Raw genomic sequence first — 27,028 nt, 5'->3', positions numbered from 1 at the left:
AAACAAAGTAACATGTCATGTATTATTGTCATCGGAGTCCGCCGCCTTGGCCAAGTCCCCCAGTGCCTCTCTATCTCTCTATCTGGGGCTGCCCCTCACCTGGAGATAGCGAGCCCCTCCGTGGAGCTACCACTTTTCTCGCCCTTTCTGCGTTGAACTTCACCCGCTCACTACGGTGTACTTTCAATCCACAGAAAGCATCATGTCGCACTCCCACGACCACGACCACGGCGTGAGCCATTCCCACGATGACCCTTTCAACGGCCACGGCCACTCCCACGAGATCCTTGACGGGCCCGGCTCATACCTGGAGCGCGAGATGCCATTGATTGAAGGCCGCGACTGGAAGGATCGTGCCTTTACCATCGGTATTGGAGGGTAAGTTTCTTTCTCTTTATGTAGGCCTAGTCTACGGTACATACTAACGCCCATTGCCATTCCAGACCAGTCGGGTCCGGCAAGACGGCGCTGATGCTCGCGCTTTGCCATGCCCTGCGAGATCAGTATAATATTGCTGCTGTGACAAATGATATTTTCACGCGGTGAGTTTCCTAGCAACTACGCCTATACTGCTTGAAGTACGTGCACAATACTAATTCAACTTGTCATACAGCGAAGACGCCGAGTTCCTCACCCGGCACAAAGCCCTGTCGCCTAGCCGCATCCGCGCCATCGAGACAGGCGGGTGCCCGCACGCTGCGGTCCGCGAGGATATCAGCGCGAACCTGCTCGCCTTGCAGACCCTGCAGAAGCAGTTCCAGACGGATCTGTTGCTGATTGAGTCTGGGGGTGATAACCTCGCTGCAAACTACTCGCGTGAGCTGGCGGACTTCATCATCTATGTGATTGACGTGGCGGGTGGTGATAAGGTGCCCCGTAAGGGAGGGCCGGGTATCACGGGGTCGGATCTGCTAGTTGTGAATAAGATTGATCTGGCCGAGGCGGTGGGGGCTGATTTGGGGGTTATGGAGCGGGATGCGGCGAAGATGAGGGAGGGGGGGCCCACGGTTTTCGCGGTGGTCAAGCATGGCAAGGGAGTGGATCATATTGTGAATTTGATTCTGAGTGCGTGGAAGGCGAGCGGGGCGTATGAGGTTAGTTTGGAGAGGTGGAAGAATGGGGCGCCGAAGAATTCGGGGAGTGTGGATGAGTAGATGGTCTCGGCCTCATTCTACGCTTGTGCGGGATCTATATATGATGGTGATGATGATGCATCTTGTAAATGTACATTCAATGACTGATGACTACACTTTTGTGCCCGTACCCATAACCTTACCAACGCCCGGAAAATGCAGGAACAAGCTGAGGACCGACGGTCCATGAGAAACTGGGTATCTATCACCTCTCGCGAGAGATGAGCAAGGAAGCAATCAACATGCAGCAAACATCCAAGACTTGACGCTCTGGCAGTAGCAGGATTGCCAGAATCAAATCTCCTTCTTGGCGAACCGCGCCAACGCAGGACCCAGGTCCTGCTTCTCGGCGCGGAGCTTTTCCTTTTGCCGGGCAGCGCGTTCCTTGCGCAGCATCTCCGCCTTGACGAGCTTGTCGTCGATGACATTGCGCCGGCCCTTCTTGCGGAGGTACTTGCGCAGGGCACTGTTGCGGCCACGGCCGCGGTTCTTGAGCTTCTCGATCGGGTCCTCGGGCCGGCGGTCGAGATCCTTCTCCTCGCGGTTCTTCTTGTCGCGGATCGTGTCCAGCTTGCCGACAAAGTTGGCGTCCAGGGAGATCATCTCGGGCTGCAGCTTGTTCAACAGCGCGCGCACCTCGGCCTCCTGGCGCTGTTTCGTGTTCTCGTACGGGTTGACCTCCAGCGCGTCGAAGTTGGGCTCTCCGGCGCCGGGAACCAGGATGCTGGAGAATCCCTTGTCATGCGCGACGCCCAGCACATCCTCGAATGGGCACCAGCGCAGGTTCTCGATGCGGTGGCCGTCCCCGCCCCAGGCCATGTAGGGGCTCTTCACTTTGCCCTGGTCTGCCTGCGCAGCGTCGAAGAGGCCGCGCCACACGCTCACCTGCGTCCCCCAGCCGACTGCGGTCAGACCGCGGTCACTGATCGAGACCGATGCTCCGGGCTGGTAACACGAGTACGAGTGCACCTCCCGGAACATACGGATATCCCACACACACATTTTCTGATCCTGGCCCGTCGACACCATGTACCGGCCTTGTCTGTCCACCGCTAACGAGCGAACGGGACCGCGATGCACGAGTGCTTTGACGAGGTTGGTTTGGGAGTTTGGAGACCACAGCGTAACCGTTCCGTTCTGATGTCCGACGTGCATGATGGCGTTGAATGGGTTCTGGCATAGCGATGTCGGGCAGCCGAGTCGTGTGGGCAGTTCTGCGACCATCTGGCCGGTCGATGTGTCGGTGTACTTGAGATGACCGCTCATTTGCTGGTGTAGACATGAGTTAGCAAGTTCCAGTTATCAGACTCGAGAGATCAATCTTACAGCGCCAACGAGAAGGAAGTGGTATGGGAGAAAGTCGAGGAAGACCGGTTCGATATACTTGTTGAGACAGTGCAGCTCAACACCGGCGTGGTCGTAGATGTAGACGTGCTTCCTCTGTGCAACAGCAAAGTACTGATTGTTATGCAACCACCGAGCATCGCGAACCGTCTCTCCCAGTTGCAGCTCACAGCCCAACCTGCCATGCCGCCAGTCCATCGTCGCAACGTGCCCTTTCCGACCAGCCAGAAGCAGCTCCCGACCGTTCCGTGTATAGTCTACCCGGTATGGTCCCAGATCTTCCAACTTCAACTCGAACCCCTTCTTCGCCGTCTCGATACCGACATTCTCGCGGATCTCGTCCTGTCGCACCTTGTATGTCCGTTCGAGCTCCCCTTCAGGCTCTAGGAATCCCGCCTCATGCTCGAGCAGAATTTCTGCATCCTTCGCTTTGAGAGCGGCTTCCTTGAACTTTGCCTCCACATTCTTAAGGTTGCTGCGTAGCTTCCTATCCTTGACGCTCTGTACATTGATGGGCTTGCCACGTCCGTAGGTTTTTTGCGCTTCGACCACCCGTTTGCTCTTTTCGCGCTTACCGGTCGGCGCGACGGCCATTGTCGGTGCGGATTCAGACATTTGCTTGCGTTCCTCTGTCTGTCCAAATAGTTGAAATTGGCAAAAATTGAACTGAGCGAAAAGTATTGCTGACCGAAAAATGATCGGAGGTAAGGTTATCTGCGGGTCTTGAAGGAAAATTCATGCCAAGATTTCACGCTCGCTTGCCCACACCTTAACTAATAATTTTTTTTCTCTGGCAGAAAAGACCCGCTCTCCGAGATCTTGTCTATCGTGTAACGGCTTATCGTGCTAGATAGAGTCTTTTAGATTTTCGTCAGGACTCTTTTTGCAGACATATTATAACTCTCTGTCTATTTCTATAGCAAACTGGACTCTCTTCCTTTTCGATTCAAAGGGTCCAGCGGTGCCAACATGGCGCCCACCCAGACGGTGCATCATCACCGCTCAACTACCAAAACATCCCACAAGCCATACAAGTCTAAGCACGCTTCGAAGGGTGCTCTGAAGGACATCAACAAAGGTATGATTTCACTACTCTGCAGTTTGATATTAGTGCTCTGGAACGACTCTAATTGCGATATCTGTGATCAGGCAAGGTTGAGCGGGGTACTCGCAAGACCCCTCACCAGCAACTCATGTCGAAGCTCGATCGTCGGAACCAGGCTCGTCAAAAACAGCAGCTCAAGCATCAGGAAAAGGCACAGGCCAATAGTATCTTCACCGGAGCGAACGGTGCCCCCCGCCATGTCGCGGTCGTGCCTCTTTCCGCTGATATCGATGTCGCTGCAATCCTCCGGTCTTTGAATGAAAGTGTGGATGTTTCAGCCGACGTTTCCGCGGACACGATCTCTCGTGTGCGCATTGATCGCTTCAGACAGAGCCTGCAGTATATTCCGGCGAAATTTGACTTGATGGGCGCATTGGACGTGTGCCGCATGGCGGATTTCGTTGTGCTGGCATTGTCCTCGGAGGTGGAGGTGGAGGAGCATGGGGAACAGCTGTTGAGATCGATCGAGGGCCAGGGTATTTCCAATGTTGTGGCCGTCGTTCAGGTATGTTGAGATCCTTCTGTCTTGGATTGTCGGGCTAGTAGAACTAACCGTGGTTTATTTACTAGGGTCTTGACAAGATCAATCCTCCCAAGAGACGTCCACAGGTGGCCTCTTCCCTCAAATCATTCATCAACCACTTCTTTCCTTCTGTCGAGAAGGTCCTGTCCGTCGACTCGAGACAGGAATGTTCCAACGTCGTCCGGTCCCTGTGTACCGCAACACCGAAGGGTATCCGCTGGCGCGATGAGCGGAGCTGGATGCTGGTGGAGGAGATGAAATGGCCCGAGGCCACAGGAGAAGTTGTCGACGATGTTGTTTTGACCGGCATTGTCCGCGGAAAGGGACTTAAGGCCGACCGTCTTGTGCATATCCCTGGTTGGGGCGACTTCCAGATCGACTCGATCACTGCAGCACCACTCCCAAGTGCCCGAGGGAAGCGCGATGATGCTATGAATGTCGATGAGAATGAGGGTCCACAGGTTCTGGATGTTCCCACCGCTGACCGCGACGACCTCGCCACTGTGGCTCCCGAGGAGATCGAGATGGAGGAGGATGATATCTCTGTCGCTGACACAGAGCGCAAGGGTGTCCTCCTAGACGATCACCACTACTTCTCCGATGACGACTCCCATCTGCCCGCGCGCCCCAAGAGATTGCCCAAGGGAACGTCAGAATACCAATCGGCATGGTTCATCGATGATGTGTCCGACTCTGGCTCTGACATCGAGGAAGAGGAAGAGGGAGAGGACGAAGCTATGGCCATGGATACGGCTGGAAACCCCGAGGATGGCGTATTCCCGGATCGTCAGGATGCTATGACAGAAGCTGGACCTTCTGAGTACCCTCAGTCCGAGATGTTCCTTGACCCCGCGCCGGAAGACGAAGCTGAGCAACTTGAGGAGTATCGGGCCAGTCGCCGCAAGGAAGCGTCCGATGACCTCGAGTTCCCAGACGAAATCGAACTTCACCCTAATGTGCTTGCGAGAGAGCGGCTGGCTCGCTTTAGAGGTCTGAAGAATTTCAAGACCAGCCCTTGGGAGACTGCAGAGGACCGTCCGCATGAACCAGAGGACTGGCGCCGGCTGCTGCAGATCGTGGATTACAAAGGCTCCAAGAACAGAACTCTCCGTGAAGCACTGATTGGCGGTGTGAACCCTGGCATAAGGGTTGATGTCCACCTGCGCGGAGTGCCGTCGTCGCTCCGTAACCGCCGGCAGCCCCTGTCTCTCTTCTCTCTTCTCCGTCATGAGCACAAGCATACCGTAGTCAACGTGAACATGCACCTGAACTCTAGCGTTGAGGAGCCCCTCAAGTCCAAGGAGGAACTTGTCGTTCAATGCGGCCCCCGCCGTCTGGTCGTCAAGCCGGTCTTCTCGGCTGGCGATAACACCCCGAATAACGTGCACAAGTTCGATAGATTCCTCCACCCCGGCCGCAGCGCCATTGCCACGTGGATTGGACCCCTCACATGGGGCGCCGTTCCCGTCCTCGTTTTCAAGAGCAAGCAAAACCAGGATCCCGAGCTCCTCGACTCGGCCGATGCCGACGCAGAGGCCCAGATCGACATTGACAACCTGGAGCTCATCGGAAAGGGCACCGTCGTCGCCCCTGACCAGTCCCGCGTTGTCGCGAAGCGAGCCATCCTCACGGGTCATCCGTACAAGATCCACAAGCGAATCGTCACCGTCCGCTACATGTTCTTCAACGCGGAGGACATCAACTGGTTCAAGGCCCTGCAGCTGTGGACCAGGAGAGGGCGCAGCGGTTACATCAAGGAGAGTCTCGGTACGCACGGTTACTTCAAGGCTACTTTCGATGGCAAGCTCAATCCTCAGGATTCGATCGGCATCAGTCTGTACAAGAGAGTCTTCCCCAGGAAGGCCCGGGCTCTAGAGGAAGTTGTTGCATAGATTGGTGCTGGCATATGGAGGGCCTGCGTGGAGGATTTTATTTGATCAAGTTTACATGAAGGATGACATGATACCACAAAAGTTGACATTGCATATTTCATGAGTTTGTTGGATTCTTCGCGAGGGCTAACAAAGCATTTCCACGTATATAGACGAAGCATTAGATTAAATTCAGAGCGTCAGAGCTGGATTCGCTCCGACTGTTTTGTTGTTAACCAAGGGCAACGTAGATAATGTACGAAGCATCCAAAGTTTAGGATCCCGGGTAAGGACAGATGCAAACAAAATCACAGGATGGATTGTTATCTCCTTGATATATAGAATGGAATGTAACACCGGTACAAGGCACGCATGGATTCGGATCATCACAACATCATCTAGCATAATCGACAAATATCCGGACAGTCCAACCAGGGACACAATAAATTCAGCCCTTGTTCAGCTATCAACACTATAACGAGCATTACGCGAGGCAAGCTTAAGCGAAATCTTCCTCCGCCTCTTCGATATCGCTCTTAATGCGCAGCAAGAGAGTAGTCTTCCACTTGTCCAGCTTGCTGAGCTGGTCATACTGGAACAACTTATCGGAGAAGGCTTCCTGGTCGCCGGCCTCGATGGCCTGCACCAGATCAACGAGCAGCTGGTGCTCTCGCGTCGAGGCAAATGTAGGATCGGTGTCGCGGTAACTCTCGAGGGCGCGGTTCGTGGCGACAATGTCCTGCAAGACAGATAAGCAACAAAATAAAAGCTGGGAAACATCGTATAGACATACCTTGCTCGCCATATGGCAGATACCCGCCTTCAGGAAGTAATCCTTGACAGACCACTTCATGAGATTATTGGTGATGGACGACCGGCCGATTCTCTCGTAGTTCTCAATGGCCTTGTAGTAGTCTCCCTCGAGAGCGGCCAGATCTGCAACTTTCAAGTAGTGCTTGTTCGCGAGCCTATACGTAGTCGCTAGTCAGAATGACTGATCGCCTGCAACTTTACGACGGAAAAGCCACATACGCTTCAGCATTGTCACCGTCAAACCACTCCGCCGCTTTCTCATAGGCTTCCAGCGCCTTCTTCGAATCGCCCAGCTCGACCTCGTACACCTCCGCCAGATGCTGCTGCTGTGTGGCGGCCCGGCGCAGATTCCCCTTTAATACGTAGTGCTGAATCGCCGCCGAGAGCACGCGAGCAGCGTCCTCGGGGTCGGATTTGCGGTAGACCTTGAAGGCTTCTTGCAACGTGTTCGCTGCATCGTCTGGCTCATTGAGGTTCTGCTTCTGGATTGCGGCGGCCTTTTCAAACGCCAGCCCAGCTTCTTTGTCTATCATCGAGAAGGTAAGTCTGTCAGTGACACCCCTGGGCTTGGAGGAAGAGTGAGGCGGGGCAGATGCGCGTACTCAGCTTCTGCACTCTGAAAGCATTTGCGGCCTGCGTATATAAGTCCGCAGCGTTCTCGTACTTTTCTGTCCGTCCGCCGAAGAAGCTCAGCCCGCTTGAGGCGCCTTGCAGCGCTTTGTCTGCCTAGAGAGACGGTACTGTCAGCGATCGGCACATGGGGCCTTGAAGGCGGGGAATGCAGGCTACCTTCTGAAGCAGGACTCGGGGGTCTTGAGCCATGGTAAGTGAAAGTGACACGGTAAGAAACTATAACAAATGGAAAACAGCTATTTTGAATACTTGAAACCGAATAGATATGATGGGAAAGGGTCAAGCGGGGAATATATGGATTTCGTGAAGCTGAGCTTGGGGTAGTAAAGATGCGGCATGCCCGCCTAACGTAGGCGGTGGGCCTTTTTTTGACTTGTTGCGTTGAGCTGTTTTTCGCTGACATCAACGCTGCCGTTCCAATCAACAAAGCTCAGTCCGAGATCATCTCAAGGATAATACTTATATTATTGGATCTGTATATCTCTCTACAATCAATATCCATCTGTGCAGTTACCAGCGACTTCAAATAGCCAAATGCTGCTCCGCCCGAGTTCTCGGGTCGTTCCTGGTCTCCTTCCAAGACATGCTCTGAGGTTTAGAGCTTACTGTTCTCGGCCTTATTCCTCTTCGAAAGCCGACGAGGTGGACATTGATGCTATTCTGCCGAAACCTAGCTGGTCTGTCAAGTCGCTACTCCCCAGCGAATCCGCCATAGAGTCCACCACGGTCACCCCCAAACAGCTACATCATCTTCTACGTCTATCGGCTCTACCGCAACCCGCCAGCAAAGAAGAAGAGGATGCGATGCTCCGAACTCTCAAGTCCCAGATCCACTTCGTAAAGGAAATCCAAAGCGTCGATGCGACCGGGGTCAAGCCCCTCCAAGCTATTCGAGATGAAACCCCGGAGGCGATCCAGGAGAACAAGATCGGACTAGAACAATTGAAGGAGGCCATGTCCAAAGAACGAGTGGTAGGACGGAGCAGGAGAATACATCGCGTTGAGAGCGTCAGAAATGACCGTCCGGACGGAGATGCTTGGGATGGGAATGCGCTAGGCTACGCGTCAAAGACTAAGGGGAAGTTCTTTGTCGTTGAGACGGGCAATGGGTCTGGCAATTGATTGGGACTGTCTCCTTCACAAAGGTCATGGCAAATATTACGGCACAATGGCCTGCTTCATCTCGCGTTCGGCGGGTTGCACCCCTGCTATGGGACCGTACGATACTAGGGGCTGAGTCAGCATCGGATGACTTCATCAGAGCTCGACAGTCAACAGCATTTCTCCACTTAACCACCTGCGAGTCAAGACAACACGGGGACTGGTTGATTTTGTTCAAGGTATTTCACTTCAGCGCGTCTTTTATCAATGTGGAAATTTTTCAAAGAAAAGCATGCCAGCAAGTTTGGGGGAGGCTCGACTGAAGCGGCAGCCTCAGATCGTGGCCAAGATCTGACCACGATATTGGATCGATCCCAACGCGGGGAATTGACAGTGCTTGTCGCGCTAATCGCACAGCGGATGCGGGATGCAATTGAGCTAAACTTCTCCAATGCCACGCCCTCGCCAGGCCAGTCGGCGAACTACGAAGAAAAAGGGACAGGCTCTCTGGCTCAATCTACAGAAGCACAAAACCAGTCATCGTCTAGCAGCGCAACGAATGGCCCAAGAACCGGCCCTCAATTTAAAGATCCCGAGACTGCCACATGTGCTCTGTCCGGTTTTGACGACTGGAGAGACTCTGTCCTTCTTCGAATTGGGGAGGTCGTCAACAGGGACCCAGCTGATCGTGGTGAAGTCGAGGCGGCGAACCAGAACGCGCCGTCAGAAAAGCAATCCCAGCAGATCCGCTCAGCGGAGGACGACCGTTCCATTCGTAAACTACGTGAGGTCTTCCCACCAGCGGAGACCAGCCTCTCTGAACTGCCCGAAGCAAAGAAACTCTTAATACTCCACTCATTGCTACTCCTAGTCCTGAGCCTTGAACACTATAATGCCTGGTCTCGCGTCCTGATGCTGTACGTTACGTCGAGCTTAGGACTGGACGTGAAATTACTGAACGAAGATGAAGTCAAAGTGGCCAGGGGCTTGCTTGACACTGCTCTGGCGCTATCTTCGAACGCCCCAACGCAGGACGAGGGCCGAAGTCGCGATTCATCCAGAAAATGGAAGGTCGGGATCGCGTCAGTTGCAGGTGCTGCTCTGATCGGAATCACCGGTGGACTGGCTGCGCCCCTTGTTGCAGCTGGGCTCGGGACAGTCATGGGCGGCCTTGGGCTTGGAGCCACCGCGGCAGCCGGGTATCTGGGAGCTCTCGCTGGAAGTGGTGTTATTGTCGGCGGACTTTTTGGTGCGTACGGTGGGCGGATGACTGGCCGTATGGTTGACAAGTACGCGCGGGAGGTGGATGATTTTGCGTTCTTGCCAATTCGTGGTTCTCGGCATCGATCCGAGGACGAAAGAGAAGCCGCCCAACAAGATCATCGACTTCGGGTTACTATTGCCGTGACCGGGTGGCTGACAGAGGAGGACAATTTCGTGGTCCCCTGGCGCGTGATCGGAGCAGAATCGGAGGTGTTTGGTCTCCGTTGGGAAACCGAGCCTTTGATGAATCTGGGAAATGCGCTTGACCTGTTGGTGACCAGCGCCGCGTGGACGGCCGGTGAACAAGTCCTGAAGAAGACATTCCTCTCCCAACTCTTGACCGCCGTCGCCCTGCCGCTTGGCCTTCTCAAGGTGGCACGTGTGGTGGACAATCCGTTTAGCGTAGCCAAGGCTCGGGCGGACAAGGCTGGGGAGGTTCTTGCGGATGCTCTTATCAGTAAAGTGCAGGGCGAGCGACCAGTCACCCTCATAGGATACTCCTTGGGCTCTCGCGTGATTTTCGCTTGCCTTCAGAGCTTGGCGAAGCGGCGCGCGTTCGGCTTGGTGGAGTCAGCGATTCTGATGGGGGCTCCCACCCCGTCAAACACCGAGCAATGGTCTCGCATCCGTAGTGTTGTGAGTGGACGCCTTGTCAACGTGTTCTCTGAGAACGACTCTGTGTTGGCTCTCTTGTACCGAACCAGCAGCCTCCAGCTCGGGGTTGCAGGCTTGCAGCCTGTTGAAGGCGTGTCAGGAGTTGAGAATCTGGACGTCAGCGACGTGATCAGCGGCCATCTCCGTTACCAGTTTCTCGTTGGCAGGATCTTGAGTGTCGTTGGGCTCGAGAGCATTGATGCTAGCGAGGTAGCACGGGAGGAGGCCGCACTGGCAGCCAAGGATCGGAGGCAGGAGCAGGAAAGAGCTCGTAACGAACGACAGGCTGGAATCAGGGGCGATGATAGGTCACCAAGCCAGCAGCTAGACAGCCAGGAGGGTCTGCAGGGTGAAGATGACAGACTACAGAAGGAGATGGAGGGAAGAGCACGGACTCGGCACTCATAGATAGTACATTCTCAAAGCCAATGGCCAATAATAGATACAATGACTATCCTTGCTGTGGTTTTATATTATAGATGGACTTCTAAATTCCGGGAAATGACACATGAGGGACACACGCCAATCAGGTCAGTCAGCACTAGCAGTCAACTCTGGATAAACTCACAAACAGCAGCTGATATCCGACAGATCCGAGACAGTGCTTTGAATTTGAGGCTAAAAATGGCCAACCAAGCTTCCAACCAACCCCGCCAGTCTCTGGGGCCGCAAAGCTTGGTCTAGTGAGGTAGCCGATCACTAGTTCAGGCAACAGTGCGTCAATGCCCTGTCCGCGACGATCGATCCCTGGTCTGCGAAGCCATTCTGTCTCTTAGCGAGGCCACTGGTTCCAACGGTTTCTCTCTAGTGCTTGTCTCCCTGCACCCCAGCATGATGCGATTTGTCGGCCATTTAGTGCCCTTTTCTGCGTCAGGCAATGGAAGTCAATGTTACATTCGAATAGATTGAGTGTCTTACGGGGGACATATTAAATAGGAGGCAGCTGCCTGGTCCTCTGTCCTCTTTTCTTCCTTTACTTTGGGCCTGACATTCGTTACGTGTCTATTTATGTCTCTTTTGCTGCCTCGCTTATCTTTCGAATTTACTATATAAGTCAATTCGGCTACCTGTCGCTCGTTCTTATCAGGGATGAGATACTCTCTTGTAGCAGGGATTTCCCTGCTATCCGGATGCGCTATTGCTACTGTCCCAAACATTCAAATCAAAGCAAGTTCTTAATGGATCCTTTGCAGGAAGCGCTCTAACCATGAGCTTGATAGGGCTCCAAGTTCTTCTACGCGAATAATGGAAGCGAATTGTGAGTATCTGTCCTCGTTACGATCCAATGACTCATTCTTCTTAGTTACATTCGAGGTGTAGCATATCAAGGTATGTTACCAACCGACTTGCCCATCCAGGACGCAACTAAATAAAATAGAGGACTACAGCGGCGGAGGAGCTGGGGGAACCGGCCAGTCCAACGCCAACTACGTCGACCCCCTGGCCGACGGCTCCAAATGCGAGCGCGATATCCCCTACCTTCTGCAGCTGCGGACAAACGTGGTCCGGACGTATGCCGTTAACCCGTCCTTAAACCACGATGCGTGCATGCAGAAGTTGTCCGATGCTGGGATCTATGTCATCGCGGATCTGGCGTCGCCGGACGTATCCATTACATCCGACTCTCCTGTCTGGACGGTCGACCAGTATTCCCGCTACACCAGCGTTATCGACGCATTCCAAAAGTACGATAATGTGATTGGATTTTTCGCCGGCAACGAGGTGGTGAATAAGGCGAATCAGTCCGCCGGCGCTGCGTTCGTCAAGGCCGCCGCGCGAGACATGAAAGCCTATATCAAGGCCAAGGGATACCGGCAATCGCTGGCAATCGGTTACGCAACCACCGACAACCCGGAGATCCGGCTCCCGCTGTCCGACTACCTCAACTGCGGCGACCAGGCCGACGCGATCGACTTCTTCGGCTACAACATCTACGAATGGTGTGGCGACAAGACCTTCCAGACCTCCGGCTACGAGAACCGCACCGAGCAGTACAAGGACTACTCCATCCCCATCTTCTTCTCCGAATACGGCTGCAACACGGAGAAACCCCGCAAGTTCTCCGACGTGCCCGTGCTCTTCGGCCCACAGATGAACAATGTCTGGAGCGGCGGCATCGTCTACATGTACTTCGAGACAACCAACGACTACGGCCTGGTCTCCGTGTCCGGCTCCTCCGTCTCCCTCGAACCAGACTTCACCTACCTCTCGTCCGAGATGCAAAGCGCCACGCCCACCGGGGTCAACAGCGCCAGCTACTCGCCCACCAACTCGCCGCGCGCCTGCCCCACCGCCGACGGCACCTGGCTCGCCAAGTCCAGCCCGCTGCCCCCGATCCCCAACGCGGAGCTCTGCAACTGCATGGTATCCAGCCTGTCCTGCGTGGTCAAGGACTCCGTCTCCGCAGACCAGTACGGCAAGCTCTTCGGGCAAGTCTGCGGGTACGGCGGCGGCATCTGCGACGGGATCGCGCACAACGCCACGACGGGCTCGTACGGCGCGTACAGCGTCTGCACGAGCAAGGACCAGCTGTCGTATGTGTTTGATCGGTACTACAAGAACCAGAATAAGGCTGCCTCCGCGTGTGACTTTGCCGGCGCGGCGTCGGTGCAGTCGCCCAAGGGCCAGTCGACGGACTGTAAGTCGCTGGTTAGTCAGGCTGGTTCCGCKGGAACGGGGACGGTCACGTCCCAGCCGACGGGGGGCAGTGGTGCTACCAGCGGTAGTGGTAGTGCGGCGAGTACGTCTACGTCCAAGGGTGCGGCTGCCAGTTCTGTGAACCCTGCGGCGGTCCGGGTGGGCGGCTGGCCGTTGGTTGCGTATGGAGTTGTTGCTGCCATGGCTGGTGTTTTGATGATTTCTCTTTAGTAGATATACTGCTGTACAGCTTAGTAGCAGAAGGAACGACGGCTCAATGTCTAATTAAATCTATACCGATAGACTAAGCTGTCGGACGATGTACTCCTCAGTCTAGAATACATATCCATAGTCATATTGGTATAATACCTGCCCCTGTGCCCATTGAAAATACTTGCGATGAGCGTTAATCTGTATCCCAATGGAGTAGATCAACGCTCGTCCACGTTTAGACCAATTCAGTTCTTTCCATCCCAGCTAACAATGCAAGCGAAAAGTGGATAGTAATAAGTACCAGCCATCCGCCAGCTCGGAAAGAAATATTGCAAGAGCATAAAGCATCTTACCCTTCAGCTTCTGCTGCATAACAAACCGTTTCGATCGACATGAGATACGAATGCTCCCGGTTCTCAGCTCCCCACAGCATATTGGTCCACAGAACTGGACATGCTGAAACCCAGACTCCGACGGCTGCTAGTATAGACGTAATACCAGCCATTATTCCGTCTTTAGTGAGAAGGGAAAAGACAAGGATAGCGCATGTGGGGAGAAAGAAGAAGAAGAAGAGGGTGAAGAAGTGCTGTAGTGTTTTGCGGTATCACTACCTTCCGGAGGACTTCACAATATCTATAGAGTATGCTCTCAAGGACTTTCCGAGCTGCAAAAACTAGGATGCTGCTTCCTGGTTCCTCCTCCATCCTGGAAGAGCCAAAGCTCCAGTTTCAGCAAGCGGTTTCGAAGGACTGCTTTCAGATGGGTTACAGATCGCAAAATAACTGTATCTGGAGATGGGAAAGTATCAAGGCCTTCAGGATATTTTTAAGTTCCTCGGAGTGCTCTCTGTTCTCTCGTCTCAGCACGCTGGTCGTCGATGGTGGATTGGATCTGCGGGGTGAGGCAGACTTGGGCCAGTTTCTGTGTTTATCAGTCTGCGCGTCCTTCGCGATCACATTAAAGACCTGAAGGTCTGACAGTCGATTATATTGCGGAGGTTGTGGCACATCAAGTATTAACCGCTCATCGCTTCTTGGATGTCCATGTGTCCATGTCACGGTAAGAGTCAGTTTTCACGACTGCAATCTGTCCGCATGCATAATCTAGAAGATCGCTAGGGCATTGATCGCTCGGGCCAGTTAGCTTGTCAATCTTAGCGTTAAGCATTCTCGTCTCAGCACTGATCTCGTTCAGGAGTTTCCTGGTAGTATCTCCTGTCGTATATAGGCTGATGTGATATGCCATAGCCCATATAATGGGCAACCAAATGCATGTGGTTGCAAACATGGATTTAACTTTGCCATTGATCCGCTCCTAGGGGAAAGTAAAGGCGTGAGTCTTCGACTTCACCGGCTTCTTCGGTAGAACATTGCGTCCTACCTCAGCCTCCGCCTCCGCCTCAAGGATTGACGTCGTCATTGTCAAGATCGTTGGTATCCTTAACCGCAACCTTTTCGCCTTGACCTTTCGAAGCGAGGTTCTCCCAATAATCGATATCCTCGTCCTCAGTAACGGAAGTAGCGGATGACTGGGAGGCCCCAGACCAGGCATTGCTTCGAAAACAGGAGCAAGGGCCGAGTCGAGTCCAGAAACATCTCGAATACCCACATTACCACGGGCCAATGCATGAATAATAAGAAGCCCGTTTTACAGCATTGGCGATCAGGTAGTATGCCTGAGCGAGGCGGCTCGTTGGCATCACGATTCGTTCGCCCTCACTTGTTTCCCAACAGAAGTGGAGGAATCCACGGTCTGTCCAAGGTGACAAAATCGGGGACTTTGCTATATCCCTCATATGGTGGTATAGAGCAGGGAAGCCTATAGTATCGACCGCCGTCACCACTATCTGGGCTTTGTCCACTAGGTTCCCCTGATTCAGGAATGCTTCTATTTTCACTGCCAGTAAGGCGTGCCAGAGGCAAAATACTGTTCATCCAGGCCTGTATCTGAGCTTCATATATGCTCCGCGCACTGCTTATACAGAATAAAGCCCCTAGCACCCACATAGCAATAGGAAGTACAAGCCAATCCTAATGGACATAGATAAATGAGATAACTATTTTTGTATGCCTAGCAGTAGAGCTTACCATAGCAGCACCACCCCATAACAACAACAAAAGGTAATTAAGCGCCTTACACCATGACATTATGATACTGAACACTGAACAAAATATATAAACATGCAGGGAATGCAATCATAGCTAAAACAGCGACTCCATTGTTTCTTTCCCCTCTTTTCATCTTTTTTCCCCCTTTTTCCTATTTTCCTCATACATAATCTCATTGAAGTTTCGGTTTGGTTGTTTTAATGTCCAGGCGCAACCATTCCTATCCAAGCTAATTAGAAATAAAACAAGTTGTACATAGAATATGGGTTCGACATGCTAATGATCCTCTCCATGCGCCAATTCTGGAGAATAGCAATTATTCCCAGGATCATCGAGAAAATGCCAAACACAATTGTTAAAATTAGGTCTGCAAGCATTTTCTTAAAGAGGTGTGGTTATTCTTTTTGCTGTGTTAGCTGCAAATAACTGCACTTGCCACTTAAGTGACTTGCACTTACCAACTATATTTTGTTTGTCTTTATGATGAGAGATATCCAAAGACTTCACTTGTACAGCCCTTGGATCTACTAAGAGAGGTACTAGAGACAGGAATATCATCACCTTATATAGTTGACCCATGTGCCAGTGCAATAAATTGATTCATATCTAGGAATAGTCACCACATATAATGGTAGCAGTAGTTTGCCGGTGCCAGTGCCAGTGCCAGTGCCAGTGCTTTCACATATTCTTCTACGCAAGAGCAATCCAGCGTCTTGATGAGCCTTAGGGCCAGATAACTACTCTTTTGAGAGTTCAGTGTGGTTTGCAGGAAGTACTGGCTGACATAATCTTTATTGTCTGCCAAGTAAATAATGATTGAGATGATTGGCTTGGTCCGGCGGTACGCTAGTGCCAGTGCAGGCTCCGCCACAAGAATCTGAGAGTGGTACATAGATAGGGTATTAGGCAACTGAGCTCTAGTTGATGGCCACCAAGTGTTATTCAAGGGTACTGCCGAGAGAACTTGGATATACCAGTCCCCATGCCCCCAGTTCGCCCAACGCAGGACAGGTTAAGATTGGCGTCACTTGAATCACTGTAATAATTCGAAATCGTCAACAACTTGAATTCCGCTCTGTATGTCGGAGACTGTCAGAAAGCGCATACAATCGATCTATTAACTAAAGATGGGATATCTACGGATGTAGTCCGTTTAACTATGGGGCCGAAAAGGGAAAAGCCATTATGTTGGGTACTGTCACAGAGAAATAGGCAAACAGTGCAAACAGCAGCTGACTCAGCGTCATTGCCTCGCTTCCCATTTTATGAATTATGACGTTTCCTCCTTGTTCTCTCGTATCTGTATCTAACAACCATCCATAATAAGAATCAACCAGATACAGTCAGTTTCATCATTTCAAACGTAACCTTCTCAGTACCCCATAAGGCATAGAGATCTGTCACCTGTGGGTCGAGTGATGGGGGACTATTGACTAAACCACAGACACTAACTTAACTAAACCCCGCATCTGTTACATACACTTCCATCTTCGCCGAATGCCACCCTCTACAGCCTCGACTGAGAGTTTCCATGATGGCTACCAAAGAACGGCATATTTATCCCTGCTCTATCTGTTCAAAGTCCTTCACTCGCGCATTTGCGCTGCAGAACCATCTCAACGTCCACAAGGGGGTGAAACCGTACTCCTGCACTACTTGTCACAAAAGTTTCACAAGGAACCATGATCGAAAAGTTCATGAAAAGGAAATACATTCTTCAGCTTCTACGGTCTATCCTTGCCGCACTACCCTCGAGAACGGAGAGGTCTGGGGCTGCGAAAAGATATTTTCGTCTAGCAGATCTCTGTGCCGCCATTTACGTGACAATTTAGGAAAAGAATGCAGGCCACGTCTACTTAATAACCCGAATCAGACTATTTCAGAAACCATGGGTATAACAGAGTCCGCTCCAGACATACAGTCAGTCGCCGCAAGCACTATAGCGTTATCGGATACAGAACTCGTACTCGGAACAGATCATTCACCTGCTTACTGGCATCAAAACTACTTAAATAGCGTTCTCCGTAGTACAAGCAACATCCTCAATCAATCAGCAAGTGCGCGCAATACAGAGACCGCCCTGTTGCAGATCAGGGACTACTTCCGATGGCATCTTCAACAGAGCAACTTTCCGATTTCTGGAGATTCGTCTTTCACCAATGTCCCATCGCGGCATATGGATTTGCAAATCGAAAAGAATGCGTACGATCTGACTGGAGTATTCACTCACGCTGTTGATCAACTTGCTAAAAAAGTGCCGCGGCAACCGTGGACTTTGATCAATACGGGCTGCGATATGGCGAGGGTCGTTTTTCAACAACAGGAGCAGGACCTAATCAGAGTGCTCTTTTTACTATTTACAGACCAGCGATGGTACGACTTTCCCGATTTGCGGCTTCATCTACTCAGGTTTCTTGCATCAACAGCCGAACAGGTTTTAGGTTCTTCTCACCCCTTAACTGTGATCTTACGCTTGCTTCCCACTTACAATACACTTGTCGACTCTGCCGAGCCGGCCCTGAAGTTAATGCTAGACATGGTTATTGAGCGTTCCGATAATATCTCCAGCGACATTTGCCGGTACCAGTGGGCTTTGAGTGATCTACTTAGAATGCAAAAAAACTTCCCTGCCGCTGCTGATATATGCCAGAAATTAATTCGGGAGAGCAGCAAGGCGAACGGTTATGCTCATAAAACTACTCGCATCAGTATGCGCAGACTTGGACGCATATATTATGACCTGGGCCTTTACAACGAGGCTGAAAAGGTACTTTTGGAAGCCCTCTCGGTCGGCCTCTCTGAACACGGACCGCAGCAACCAGATATATGCGACATATATACGTGCGACCGTCTAGGATTCGTTTACCTTGCGAAAGCTGACTATACCCGATGTGAATACTATTGGAACAGAGCACTTAACTGGGTTCAAAAGAGATGGCCCGGCGACGACCTGAATGCCATGGCTTTCTCTCAACAGCTCGAAAAGGTTCTTATACTAAAACGCAATGGCCATACCCGAATACAGGGATGGTAATCTGTTCGCGTATATACATAAAGGATCTTTGATCAAATTAAAAATCTTAAAAGAAGGACAACTATAGACAGCGGTGTCTACGAGAGACAGACCGGAGACCGGGAGAGTGAGAGAAGCAACAAGGGGCATCAAGCAGAACAGCTGATGTCATCGCTCACTTAGGCAGCAATAAAAGGTTAATCTATGCGTTTTATTCAGTACTTTCATAAATCCCAGCGCTAAATGAAAGGTAGATAGAAAGGCTACCGTAAGGAATGCAATCCGTGGGGGCAAGACCTACATATAACGTAATCCCGTCTCGTGGTTTCTAGAATCGACGGCAAGATACCTGACGCTTCTGAGCACTTTAACTGGCTTGGGAATCGTCGAGCGTATGTACTCCTTGTGGCCTGCCGAGAGAATGTCCCATTGTCTGTCCAGGCGCTCGCCCTTGGCCTTCGGATATGATCATGATGTGGCCCCGAGGGAAGACGGACGAGCAGACTCTCTTCCCTCGACTTCGGAAAGAAACGAAGAATTCAAAGCCTTCCGGCTTTAGCTGGTGAAGCCTCTCGTAAGTACTAGCTTCATGGATTTAACTGCACAGTGTCAGTGATTCTGCCGCCGTGGCAATGGAAGAAGGGAAGTGTTCGTACCCTTGAAAACGTGAATCGAACCAGCATTCCGCCGCAGCAGGCTCGCCGTCCCATGTGACCTCATACAAGGCCTTATGATGGGATTGTTTGATCAATCGATGACAATTGACACATTGCCGGGCCACGCCATCGCCATTGTCATCTCCGAGAGGATCGATTGCAAGCCCGGCGCTTCTTGTGAACTAGTCTTAGTCGCCAGTACGTTCCCATAGGAAGAGAGGCGGGTTGAGTCCTGCCAAAACGGCTCAAAAAGTATTTTTCAGCTGCCATGAGAAAGGATTAGCTTGTCAATAGCCAAGTGGACAAAGGCTAGGCACTCACGCGAGTATGATTGAAACGGGAGCTTCGGCTAGTCCGCGGCACCTCCATTGACCAGGTACTTTTCAAGCTCGACCGTCCAAAATTTTTTGAGCACGCCCACGCCGAGGACGTTCAATCTCGGCAGAAAAAGCAGGCCAACGTCCCGTACATCAGTATTTGGGCCTGCAGTGGCTTGGAAATCTCCAAAGACAAGGCCTAGCTCTGTCACTGACAGGTCAGCCTGGTTTTGATCTCCTCCCACGCCTGTCTCGCGTCCTGGAGGAGTTTTTTGTCGTCCGGTGAACTGCCTTCGACGGACGTGTTCGCAACGAACTTTCGTCTAGCACGGCCCTTTTTAGGACCCGGACATAGGCGTAGCGTTTTGAGGCCCAAGCAATGTCGAGTTTGCGCGAAAGATTGCATCGACGTAAGCCTTTTTCTGATCGGGATAGATCGGAAGGATGCAGCAAGACAAAACGTGAATTGCGTTTGCCGGAATGAGATGCTCAATGAGATCCATAACTACCGCAAAGTTGCGGGCATTGGATCTTGAATATGTCGTAGGGTTGATCACCACCTCCCCATCGCTCACGTCAAGCTTATCCTGGCCACTGCGTCGCAGATGTGTTTATGGAATCTGCCAGCGAGTCCCAGCTTGCTTCCTACCAGGAGGTGCTCATTGTTGTCCGAGTCATCTGTCACAGATACATTTGTATAAAAGCAGAGGGTTGCATAAGGCCGAAACCTGTTCGGGGAAGTCCAACCATTCACGCGAGAACTGCGCCGAGATGTCCTCGCRAGAGATAGATACGTTTGTCGTACCACGATTTTGCTTCAAGCGGGAGATAGGCCTCTCGATCAGCAGTCTCGCTGGTTCCATAACAGTAAGGCTTTTGATGATGATGACGGTGGTGATGGATGGTTTGATGTGATGAAGATAATTCCAAGAAGACAGGATGCCAGATGTGGTCTCTAGAAAGTGGGAAAGAGCCTCCTTGCTCTGACATTCACTTGATCTCAAGTAGATCAAGATTGTGAATATCAATTATCACAGAAGATGTAATATAGACGGACTCACAGACATGTTGGATCCATGGTGGCATTCCAGCACTCTCAAAGGTACCATCATCCCCTACTACAGTAGCCAATATATTTTGTAGTCATGAGCTAATCATGAAACCCTCTGTTTTGCAGGTTCATGGGTTTATTCACTTCCACCAATTCAAGAAGGCTTATTGAACCATTATGATATTCACCAGCCCCACAAAGAGTACCCAAGTGACCAACTCAATACCATATAGATTTCTTCTTAGATATCTAAAGACCGATTTCACTGTGTTTGAATCGTTCTGATCCGGCTTTGGCGCTTCGGATTGTAGCCTGCCCGTTGGATATTGTTCTGATGGATAGCTGATTGAGCTGGCCCACCCGCTGTTGATAATCATAGTGTCTTGTCGACATACACAATCTGGGATATGGTCTTCCGTCCCTTCTGATCTTGCCTAGGATGGTTCAAATAGTTCGTTGTATAGGAACAAACATCATACCTGTGCCTTGATCGATTTGATGCTTTCTTTTGTCGCGGAGTCGGCCGCCCTCATCACAGACCACGCGGCCAAACCATCCGGACATGGATGACTCGAATTGCTTTCTCACGCTTCTCAGCAGGAGTAAAATTCCTCAGTCTTATCTGTGCACCATGATAACCTGAAGCTCTGGTGAATCAATGGTGATATATGGTATTGACCATAGCCGGACGAAAATTGCTGATCTGAAGTGGCCCCCCTTCCATATAATATAGTAATGATATAGTAACGTAAGCTGTCAAGCTTATGATCACGTATACTTCTGATATGTTGGCATATCCTCAGCATTAATAGTCTCCGCGGCCTCCTGCAACGACGCCAGCTGCTTAATTGCTAACATGCTGTCATCCAGAGTTTCGTCATCACTATCGTCCGCACTGTTGCCCTGCGTCCCAATGGTAAGGAACTCGACATATCTGCCGACGGCGATAATGCTGTATTGGGGATGACGCCATGGGTGCTGAGCCACCATGTGTCTCGTATATCTTCGCAGCTGCTCAAAGCTCTCCCTCCGGGGGCGTTGCCATTCTCTCTGGCTGTGTCCGGGAACAGTGCAGAACAGAGCTGACCGCACATCAGGCCGAGATAGACGACAGAAAGTTCGTGGCGGGCTCAGACTGAGGTCCTTGCATCCTCTACATAAAGTTACCGAGTTGTAGTAACCGTAACATTGCTTGCTAAGTCTCTCCTACACATCTTCGTTAATAGCGGCTGACCGTATATAGCCATCTAGACTCTCTATTGAGCCTCCGGACGAAGCCGTTGATCCCGAGGCACCGCCTTCAGCTCTTCTGACTAGGTACTATCCGCCATCCTCAGCACTCCCTACCTAGGTATATCCTAGTTATGCTATGCGTCTTGTCGATTCGAGGCGTGGTTATCCACCGTGTGCGTAGTCGCTCCGTCCATACCGTTCAGGGGTTCATTCACTGATCCGGTCGCTTCGATTCGACATCGTACACTGCTAAGGTACAGAGCAAGCCGTTGTATATATCTTAATACCCTATCGCAGTGCGCTAATCGGGCTCATAAGTATTGAGCCACAGGATTTCCGTACGTGCTAGTACTGAGGGAACCAATTAAATGAGTTGATTAAAGAACTAACTAGAAGAACGCTGTTTGAAGGCGTCTCTTAGCCTCAGGGGCTAGTATGGCGTGCTAGGAGGCGGGCATTTCGAGCTGACCCGGTTTACCATATCAAAACACACGGAGGAGTCGGTAGATAGTCGCTGAATAGCCAGGCGTTAGTGGTAAAATACCACCGCTCAGCTTGATAAATAACAAAACGAACAGCCCGGGAGACAAACCTGAACCACCTCATGAATTGAACCACAACTTAGCAATTCGCCGCCCCCGTTCATAGTCCACATCGATGTAATACCTCCAAGGACTCAAAGCAACATGAATAGCCTGACATTCCCAGTCGAAGGCGACCGCCGCGTCAGGAGTAACGTTGAGTCTCTTTACCATATCGTCAACAAGTATACACCCAGTAATAATCTCAAAAACGGAGAGAATGGAAAGGATAGCAATTGGTCCAGGATCTGCCCATCGTAGCAGGCTACGAGGCGATAGGTCCGGACTCTTATCTCTTAAGAAACAAGCCGCGGCCGCCATTAACAGAGGGGAAAGGGCCGCTATTGTCAATGCAAGGAACATTAGCCCGATAGCGATAGTTGAGTTTTGATGCAGATAGGCGAGTTCAAACCCATAATCAACGAACAGCCAATTGCGAGAGCAGATCTGTGTCGCTGAGCAAGACGAAACTCCGGGCGCAGCGTCGATTTGAGACTGCACGCAATCGTAGCTTGGATTAGGCGCACGCAGGCCCCAGCTAGCCATCCTGGATGGAAAATTGACGTGGATCACGTACCACGAAGCAATCCACTGTATCGCTGCTAGGATGTACAAGATCCACCGTGCGACATTTTTCCCACGCCGGTTTTTTCCAAAGGCGCAAGAAAATGGATGGTATCTGAACAGACCGGCGTATTTCCAGGGGATTACCCAGCCAACTATGAAAGGTGTGGCAGCGCTCTCTGGCGCGGCAGCCAGTTTCCCAAATGACACCCACCACCAGGCGAACGAAAATAGATCATAGCCAATAAATAACCAACTGTACCAGTGTATATCGCCGAGCGCTTTACAGGGCTTATTTCTCGGGCTGTACAACGCTTTCTGCTGTAGCAAAAGCTGAAACAGCGATCCTGCTAGGAAGCCAGCAGATGTGGCCCAGCTAGTGAGCAGAGTCGGCCAAATGGCCGAATCGCGTGGAGTAGACGGAATGACCTTGTAGTCATTAAAGCAGCTGATGGCTTCGCACCAGTCCGCGATAGGGTTGTTGTCCTTGTTGAATACCTTATTACTGCCAAGGTACGCGACGTCATTGCCCCCGGAGCCAGTAATGCTGGTGTCATTCAGAGAGACTAGTATGGCGGAACAGTTTGCCGTGGATGCTGGTGCACCGTAGCATTCCTCGAATCGAGTGTTTTTGTAGAGCGCGTATGGTGGGCTGTGGGAGCTGTAGCCGCCAAAATTGGGGGACTTGACAGCGAACACGACTGTGAAAGCTATCGCGACTCCGATAAAGCAGGCAACTAGGAAGAAGGCAGTCCCTATAATTCCCCAGATGGCGTTTCGCTCCCACGTTTTGTTCACCTTCTTAGGTAGTGAAGGGAATTTGCAATCGGCGACATCAGCTGAACAAACATTAGTGGTTGTGTGTTTCGAGGAGCAGTAAAGAGTGGAGTACGAGGACATACGTTCGCCATAGTCTGTGTGATTATACGGGAGTTGACCATACTCATAGTCCGTTGATCCTGTCTGCAAATTAGCCAGTCGCGGCATGGTGGAGAGGCTGGATAGCTATTTTGGCTTAAAAGTCATAAATTCAAGGAGATTTACCAAGTATACAAAGGATTCATTTCATAGTCTCCCACAGTTAGAGTTGAGTAGGATGCCAAGCGCAGCCTTGCCAGACCAGAATGTGCCGGTTCATACTCCATATTTATCTCATATTCAGCCTGCAGCTCGTATATGCGTGCAGCGTTGGACGCAAAAAGCAAAGTGCAAGCCTCACCAACATCTCTGCAGAGCGATACGACCCCATCAGCTGAAACAAACAACGCCAAATAAGCCAAGGTCAATTCGTTGGCGTCGACATTTCAACCGCACGCCTCCTTTTCATGCATTCTGGTGAGTTGCCCGGGAAAGGGGTCCTTCTTTGCTTAAACTAATCACTCCCCATGGGGCTACTGGCAGCCCAACCAAGCCACTCGTGCATGGTTTTATAAGCCCCATATGCTAAATTTACGTAGTTCATGTGACGAGTTGATGCGAATTGGCATTGGAGCAATAGACATGGACAGAGCTTAGGAAGAAGTTGTGGCGTGCAAACAAGGCAGAAGGGAAATGGGTTGTTATCGAGAGTATTCCCCACTTTCCTGCATCGTTCCTTCTCTTCACTCCAGCTTCGGTACTTTCGTCCTTAGTGCCGAATCGAATCCCTCGTTTCGTCTGGCATGTAACAGTTCATCGGGACCCGTCTCTTCTATATTCTAATCTAACTGCTCCCGCCATTTATTGTCCAATGAGCCTCTGACTCCCCCCGAGTCTTGGCGACTTCTAGATTGTAGTTTGTCCGTAGTATCGAAGATTGAAGCGCTACCATCGAGAAATGCGATATCCCCTCTAGGATGGAATAGGAGTGCGGTACCTTGGGATACCGAATTAGTCCACACGCAACGCCACTCGCTGTAAATCAACACATAATTTGGTGAGGTGCAGCGCGCTATACTTCAGTCTGGCGATAGTCGGATACTGCCACTCAGCTGGGACTGGGCGCATACCTTGGCGCATCCGAATGATTGCTTCTGCAGAGACTCACTGCTTCTCTCGTGGCACTGCCCACAACGCCACTCCGCCTTGTGGGTGAGTCACAGCGTAATGAGACACCACAGCGTAATGGCATTTGTACCTTTTATACAGCAACGCCATATAAAAGGTACATACTGGACAAACAATAACGTGTCGGAATTTCACTACATATGAATATTTTTTTCTAGTAATTATTAGTGAAATTGCAGCGCGTTGGCGAATAGGCCGGGAGAAGTTCATACCACAAGAGCAACCTAAGCAAGCCTAACCATTGGATTGACATCAAGGATGGCCAAAACATTTTCTGTCCTCCTGGAATGCACCACGCCATCAACAGTAGTGGTGTACGAGCTTGTCCGAAACTTAAGCGCATATCGTACACGTAATTGTGCAGTCGAAGTTGGATGACCTCTTCAGGTTGATTAGTTCCTGGATTAGCAGGACTAGGTGCACATTCATTGCTGCCTCATCTAGCGTGGTAGGGTATAGCTTGAGGACAATCGCAGGACGCGGAGCCTGCAGGCCGATGGATGGTCCAGCACCAATCGTCCCAGGCCCCTCAAAACTGGTCTTTTCGTCATAGAGCGCCGCAATGCCAGCCTTTGCCGCCCAGGGCCTGGATATCCTGGTCTCCGGGACCGGTTAGTGGTCCTGCGAGTTTGGACTCAATGTCTTTGAATAGCGTCGGCAAATCTACCGCCAGACTGATCAGGACCTGCAGACGATAACGGCTCCTTTCAAGAGCGACAATCTCCATCGGCACAGCCTCCTCGAACTGGTCTGGATCTGGAGGCTAATTGGTGGGACGCAGTATATCAACATCCTGGAGGGTGAGTTTGTGAGCAGAGTTGGCAAATAAAGACAAGAATACAGACTCACCTCACCCTTGTCATCCGGTAACCTGGGGCGTGGTGTTGCAGTGCTAGACCCTCAACAATCGCTGACTTGAATCCTTGTGGCTCCGGTATGCCGACAGAGCCTGTTTCCCGGCTTTGGTATTGAAGTTAAATGTTTTGTCTGGGTGCTCAATCTGTACAGTAGTCTTCAATAGCTCTGAATTGACTTGAAGTCGTCATAATACGTAGTCGATCTTCGATAGAGAAACGCCGAGTGCCAAGCTTGAAAAACGATCTTCAGCCTGTCAATCAATGACTGAGCAAGGGCTCTGTTGCGTCCTGTTTTCCATTCCAAGCTAAGGCTCGAAGTAATCACAGCACGGGCTGCTTCCCAGAGCTGCCCTCAATTGTCCTCTGCTTGCACGGGCTTTGGTGGTCACACCAGAAACCATAGTGATTGCCTCGTGCAAGAGAGCAGCAACGAGGGCAGATGTTGCCCACAGCCGCAAAGGTACAATGGAGCGGCTGTTTGCTGAGGGAATTTTTGGATCAAGGAGATGCGCATAGGGGCGAACAAAGTCCTCCCCTTTAGGTCCATTGCCACCAACAGTGACTCGCTATCATCAGGATCCTCGGACTTAAATCTCCCCCAACAGCAGTGGGAGTAACGCCTGACCCATGTCCGCTCGCGGCCAGACAGGGGCCGCTGCCTTGTCCAGGCGGGAGCTCCACAACCACGCAGGTCTACTATATGAGCGCGGTTTGAACCAGGCGTAGAAGCACAGGTGAATTGAGCGGGAGCCGATCATCAACCCTGCCCACGGAGTGCCCCCTGTAAGCGGCGGGGCACTTCAGAATGTTAGTCGCGACACCAAGCCGACAGGGAGAGCCAACTTACACTTCAATCCATCAAAGACCCAGGTACGACTGGCGTCACTAAACCATCTTTGATGGACATCGTGAAGCTCAGTGGCATGATTCGAACCCAAAGAGTTCTGGTGGAAACTATTGAAATTGAGTCTGGAACAGAACAAAATTTAGAGAAATCCAGCCTACGTCTGTCTGGAGATGGTCTTACCTTGCGCAACTTGACTCGACTGTTCGGGTCCGCGAGTGAACGACAAATCAGAGCACCTTCCTTGGGAGTAATTGACTCATAGACAAGCTCTGTGTAATCTCTGACAGCAGGGCTCTTGGATCTTGGTATTCATTGTTCAATCGACGGAGTTTAGGATGGAGTCAAATTGAAACAATCTTTTCTGTCTGCTGACAGGCATGCTGTCCAGTCACCCTTCGAGAATCCGTGACAATTGAAGTGGTGAAGACAGAATCGTTGAATTTTTGAATGAGCGAGATAGTGCGT

The 27,028-nt window shown here is 51.3% G+C and overlaps 11 protein-coding genes across 11 annotated transcripts; 6 read left to right on the top strand and 5 right to left on the bottom strand.

Moving 5' to 3' along the window:
• Positions 1 to 202: 202 nt before the first annotated feature.
• Positions 203 to 1,154, top strand: Asppvi_007869 (urease accessory protein UreG; the record flags this gene model as incomplete). Its single annotated transcript, XM_043303752.1, has 3 exons — positions 203 to 378; positions 444 to 542; positions 614 to 1,154. 3 exons carry the CDS (start codon positions 203 to 205, stop codon positions 1,152 to 1,154), a joined length of 816 nt encoding a protein of 271 aa, XP_043159687.1.
• A 273-nt stretch (positions 1,155 to 1,427) lies between these two features.
• Asppvi_007868 (WDR46/Utp7 family WD40 repeat domain-containing protein) lies at positions 1,428 to 3,092 on the bottom strand (the record flags this gene model as incomplete). Its single annotated transcript, XM_043303751.1, has 2 exons — positions 1,428 to 2,402; positions 2,460 to 3,092. 2 exons carry the CDS (start codon positions 3,090 to 3,092, stop codon positions 1,428 to 1,430), a joined length of 1,608 nt encoding a protein of 535 aa, XP_043159686.1.
• Positions 3,093 to 3,446: 354 nt separating this feature from the next.
• Asppvi_007867 (small subunit rRNA maturation protein TSR1) lies at positions 3,447 to 5,997 on the top strand (the record flags this gene model as incomplete). The annotated part of the gene is made up of 3 exons (XM_043303750.1): positions 3,447 to 3,555; positions 3,627 to 4,087; positions 4,153 to 5,997. 3 exons carry the CDS (start codon positions 3,447 to 3,449, stop codon positions 5,995 to 5,997), a joined length of 2,415 nt encoding a protein of 804 aa, XP_043159685.1.
• Positions 5,998 to 6,475: 478 nt separating this feature from the next.
• sec17 (alpha-soluble NSF attachment protein SEC17) lies at positions 6,476 to 7,611 on the bottom strand (the record flags this gene model as incomplete). Its single annotated transcript, XM_043303749.1, has 5 exons — positions 6,476 to 6,715; positions 6,770 to 6,944; positions 7,009 to 7,315; positions 7,392 to 7,515; positions 7,579 to 7,611. The coding sequence occupies 5 exons, from the start codon at positions 7,609 to 7,611 to the stop codon at positions 6,476 to 6,478; spliced, it is 879 nt and encodes a 292-aa protein (XP_043159684.1).
• Positions 7,612 to 7,751: 140 nt separating this feature from the next.
• On the top strand, positions 7,752 to 8,544 carry Asppvi_007865 (uncharacterized protein; the record flags this gene model as incomplete). Its single annotated transcript, XM_043303748.1, has 2 exons — positions 7,752 to 7,771; positions 7,953 to 8,544. The coding sequence occupies 2 exons, from the start codon at positions 7,752 to 7,754 to the stop codon at positions 8,542 to 8,544; spliced, it is 612 nt and encodes a 203-aa protein (XP_043159683.1).
• A 246-nt stretch (positions 8,545 to 8,790) lies between these two features.
• Asppvi_007864 (DUF726 domain protein) lies at positions 8,791 to 10,848 on the top strand (the record flags this gene model as incomplete). The annotated part of the gene is made up of 1 exon (XM_043303747.1): positions 8,791 to 10,848. The coding sequence occupies one exon, from the start codon at positions 8,791 to 8,793 to the stop codon at positions 10,846 to 10,848; it is 2,058 nt and encodes a 685-aa protein (XP_043159682.1).
• A 681-nt stretch (positions 10,849 to 11,529) lies between these two features.
• Positions 11,530 to 13,308, top strand: Asppvi_007863 (glycoside hydrolase family 72 protein; the record flags this gene model as incomplete). Its single annotated transcript, XM_043303746.1, has 4 exons — positions 11,530 to 11,607; positions 11,661 to 11,698; positions 11,744 to 11,769; positions 11,819 to 13,308. The coding sequence occupies 4 exons, from the start codon at positions 11,530 to 11,532 to the stop codon at positions 13,306 to 13,308; spliced, it is 1,632 nt and encodes a 543-aa protein (XP_043159681.1).
• A 3,978-nt stretch (positions 13,309 to 17,286) lies between these two features.
• Positions 17,287 to 18,432, top strand: Asppvi_007862 (tetratricopeptide repeat protein; the record flags this gene model as incomplete). The annotated part of the gene is made up of 1 exon (XM_043303745.1): positions 17,287 to 18,432. The coding sequence occupies one exon, from the start codon at positions 17,287 to 17,289 to the stop codon at positions 18,430 to 18,432; it is 1,146 nt and encodes a 381-aa protein (XP_043159680.1).
• A 984-nt stretch (positions 18,433 to 19,416) lies between these two features.
• Positions 19,417 to 20,047, bottom strand: Asppvi_007861 (uncharacterized protein; the record flags this gene model as incomplete). Its single annotated transcript, XM_043303744.1, has 3 exons — positions 19,417 to 19,675; positions 19,736 to 19,978; positions 20,034 to 20,047. 3 exons carry the CDS (start codon positions 20,045 to 20,047, stop codon positions 19,417 to 19,419), a joined length of 516 nt encoding a protein of 171 aa, XP_043159679.1.
• A 1,156-nt stretch (positions 20,048 to 21,203) lies between these two features.
• Asppvi_007860 (uncharacterized protein) lies at positions 21,204 to 21,649 on the bottom strand (the record flags this gene model as incomplete). Its single annotated transcript, XM_043303743.1, is given in 2 exon segments — positions 21,204 to 21,588; positions 21,603 to 21,649. The coding sequence occupies 2 exon segments, from the start codon at positions 21,647 to 21,649 to the stop codon at positions 21,204 to 21,206; spliced, it is 432 nt and encodes a 143-aa protein (XP_043159678.1).
• Positions 21,650 to 22,270: 621 nt separating this feature from the next.
• On the bottom strand, positions 22,271 to 23,800 carry Asppvi_007859 (uncharacterized protein; the record flags this gene model as incomplete). The annotated part of the gene is made up of 2 exons (XM_043303742.1): positions 22,271 to 23,652; positions 23,716 to 23,800. 2 exons carry the CDS (start codon positions 23,798 to 23,800, stop codon positions 22,271 to 22,273), a joined length of 1,467 nt encoding a protein of 488 aa, XP_043159677.1.
• Between the last annotated feature and the right edge of the window lie 3,228 nt (positions 23,801 to 27,028).

The sequence above is a fragment of the Aspergillus pseudoviridinutans genome (genome assembly GCF_018340605.1).
Source record: "Aspergillus pseudoviridinutans IFM 55266 DNA, scaffold_5, whole genome shotgun sequence".
Lineage (NCBI taxonomy): Eukaryota > Fungi > Ascomycota > Eurotiomycetes > Eurotiales > Aspergillaceae > Aspergillus > Aspergillus pseudoviridinutans.
Note: the sequence above shows the minus strand (reverse complement) of the source record. Positions and strands in the feature narration are given on the sequence as shown.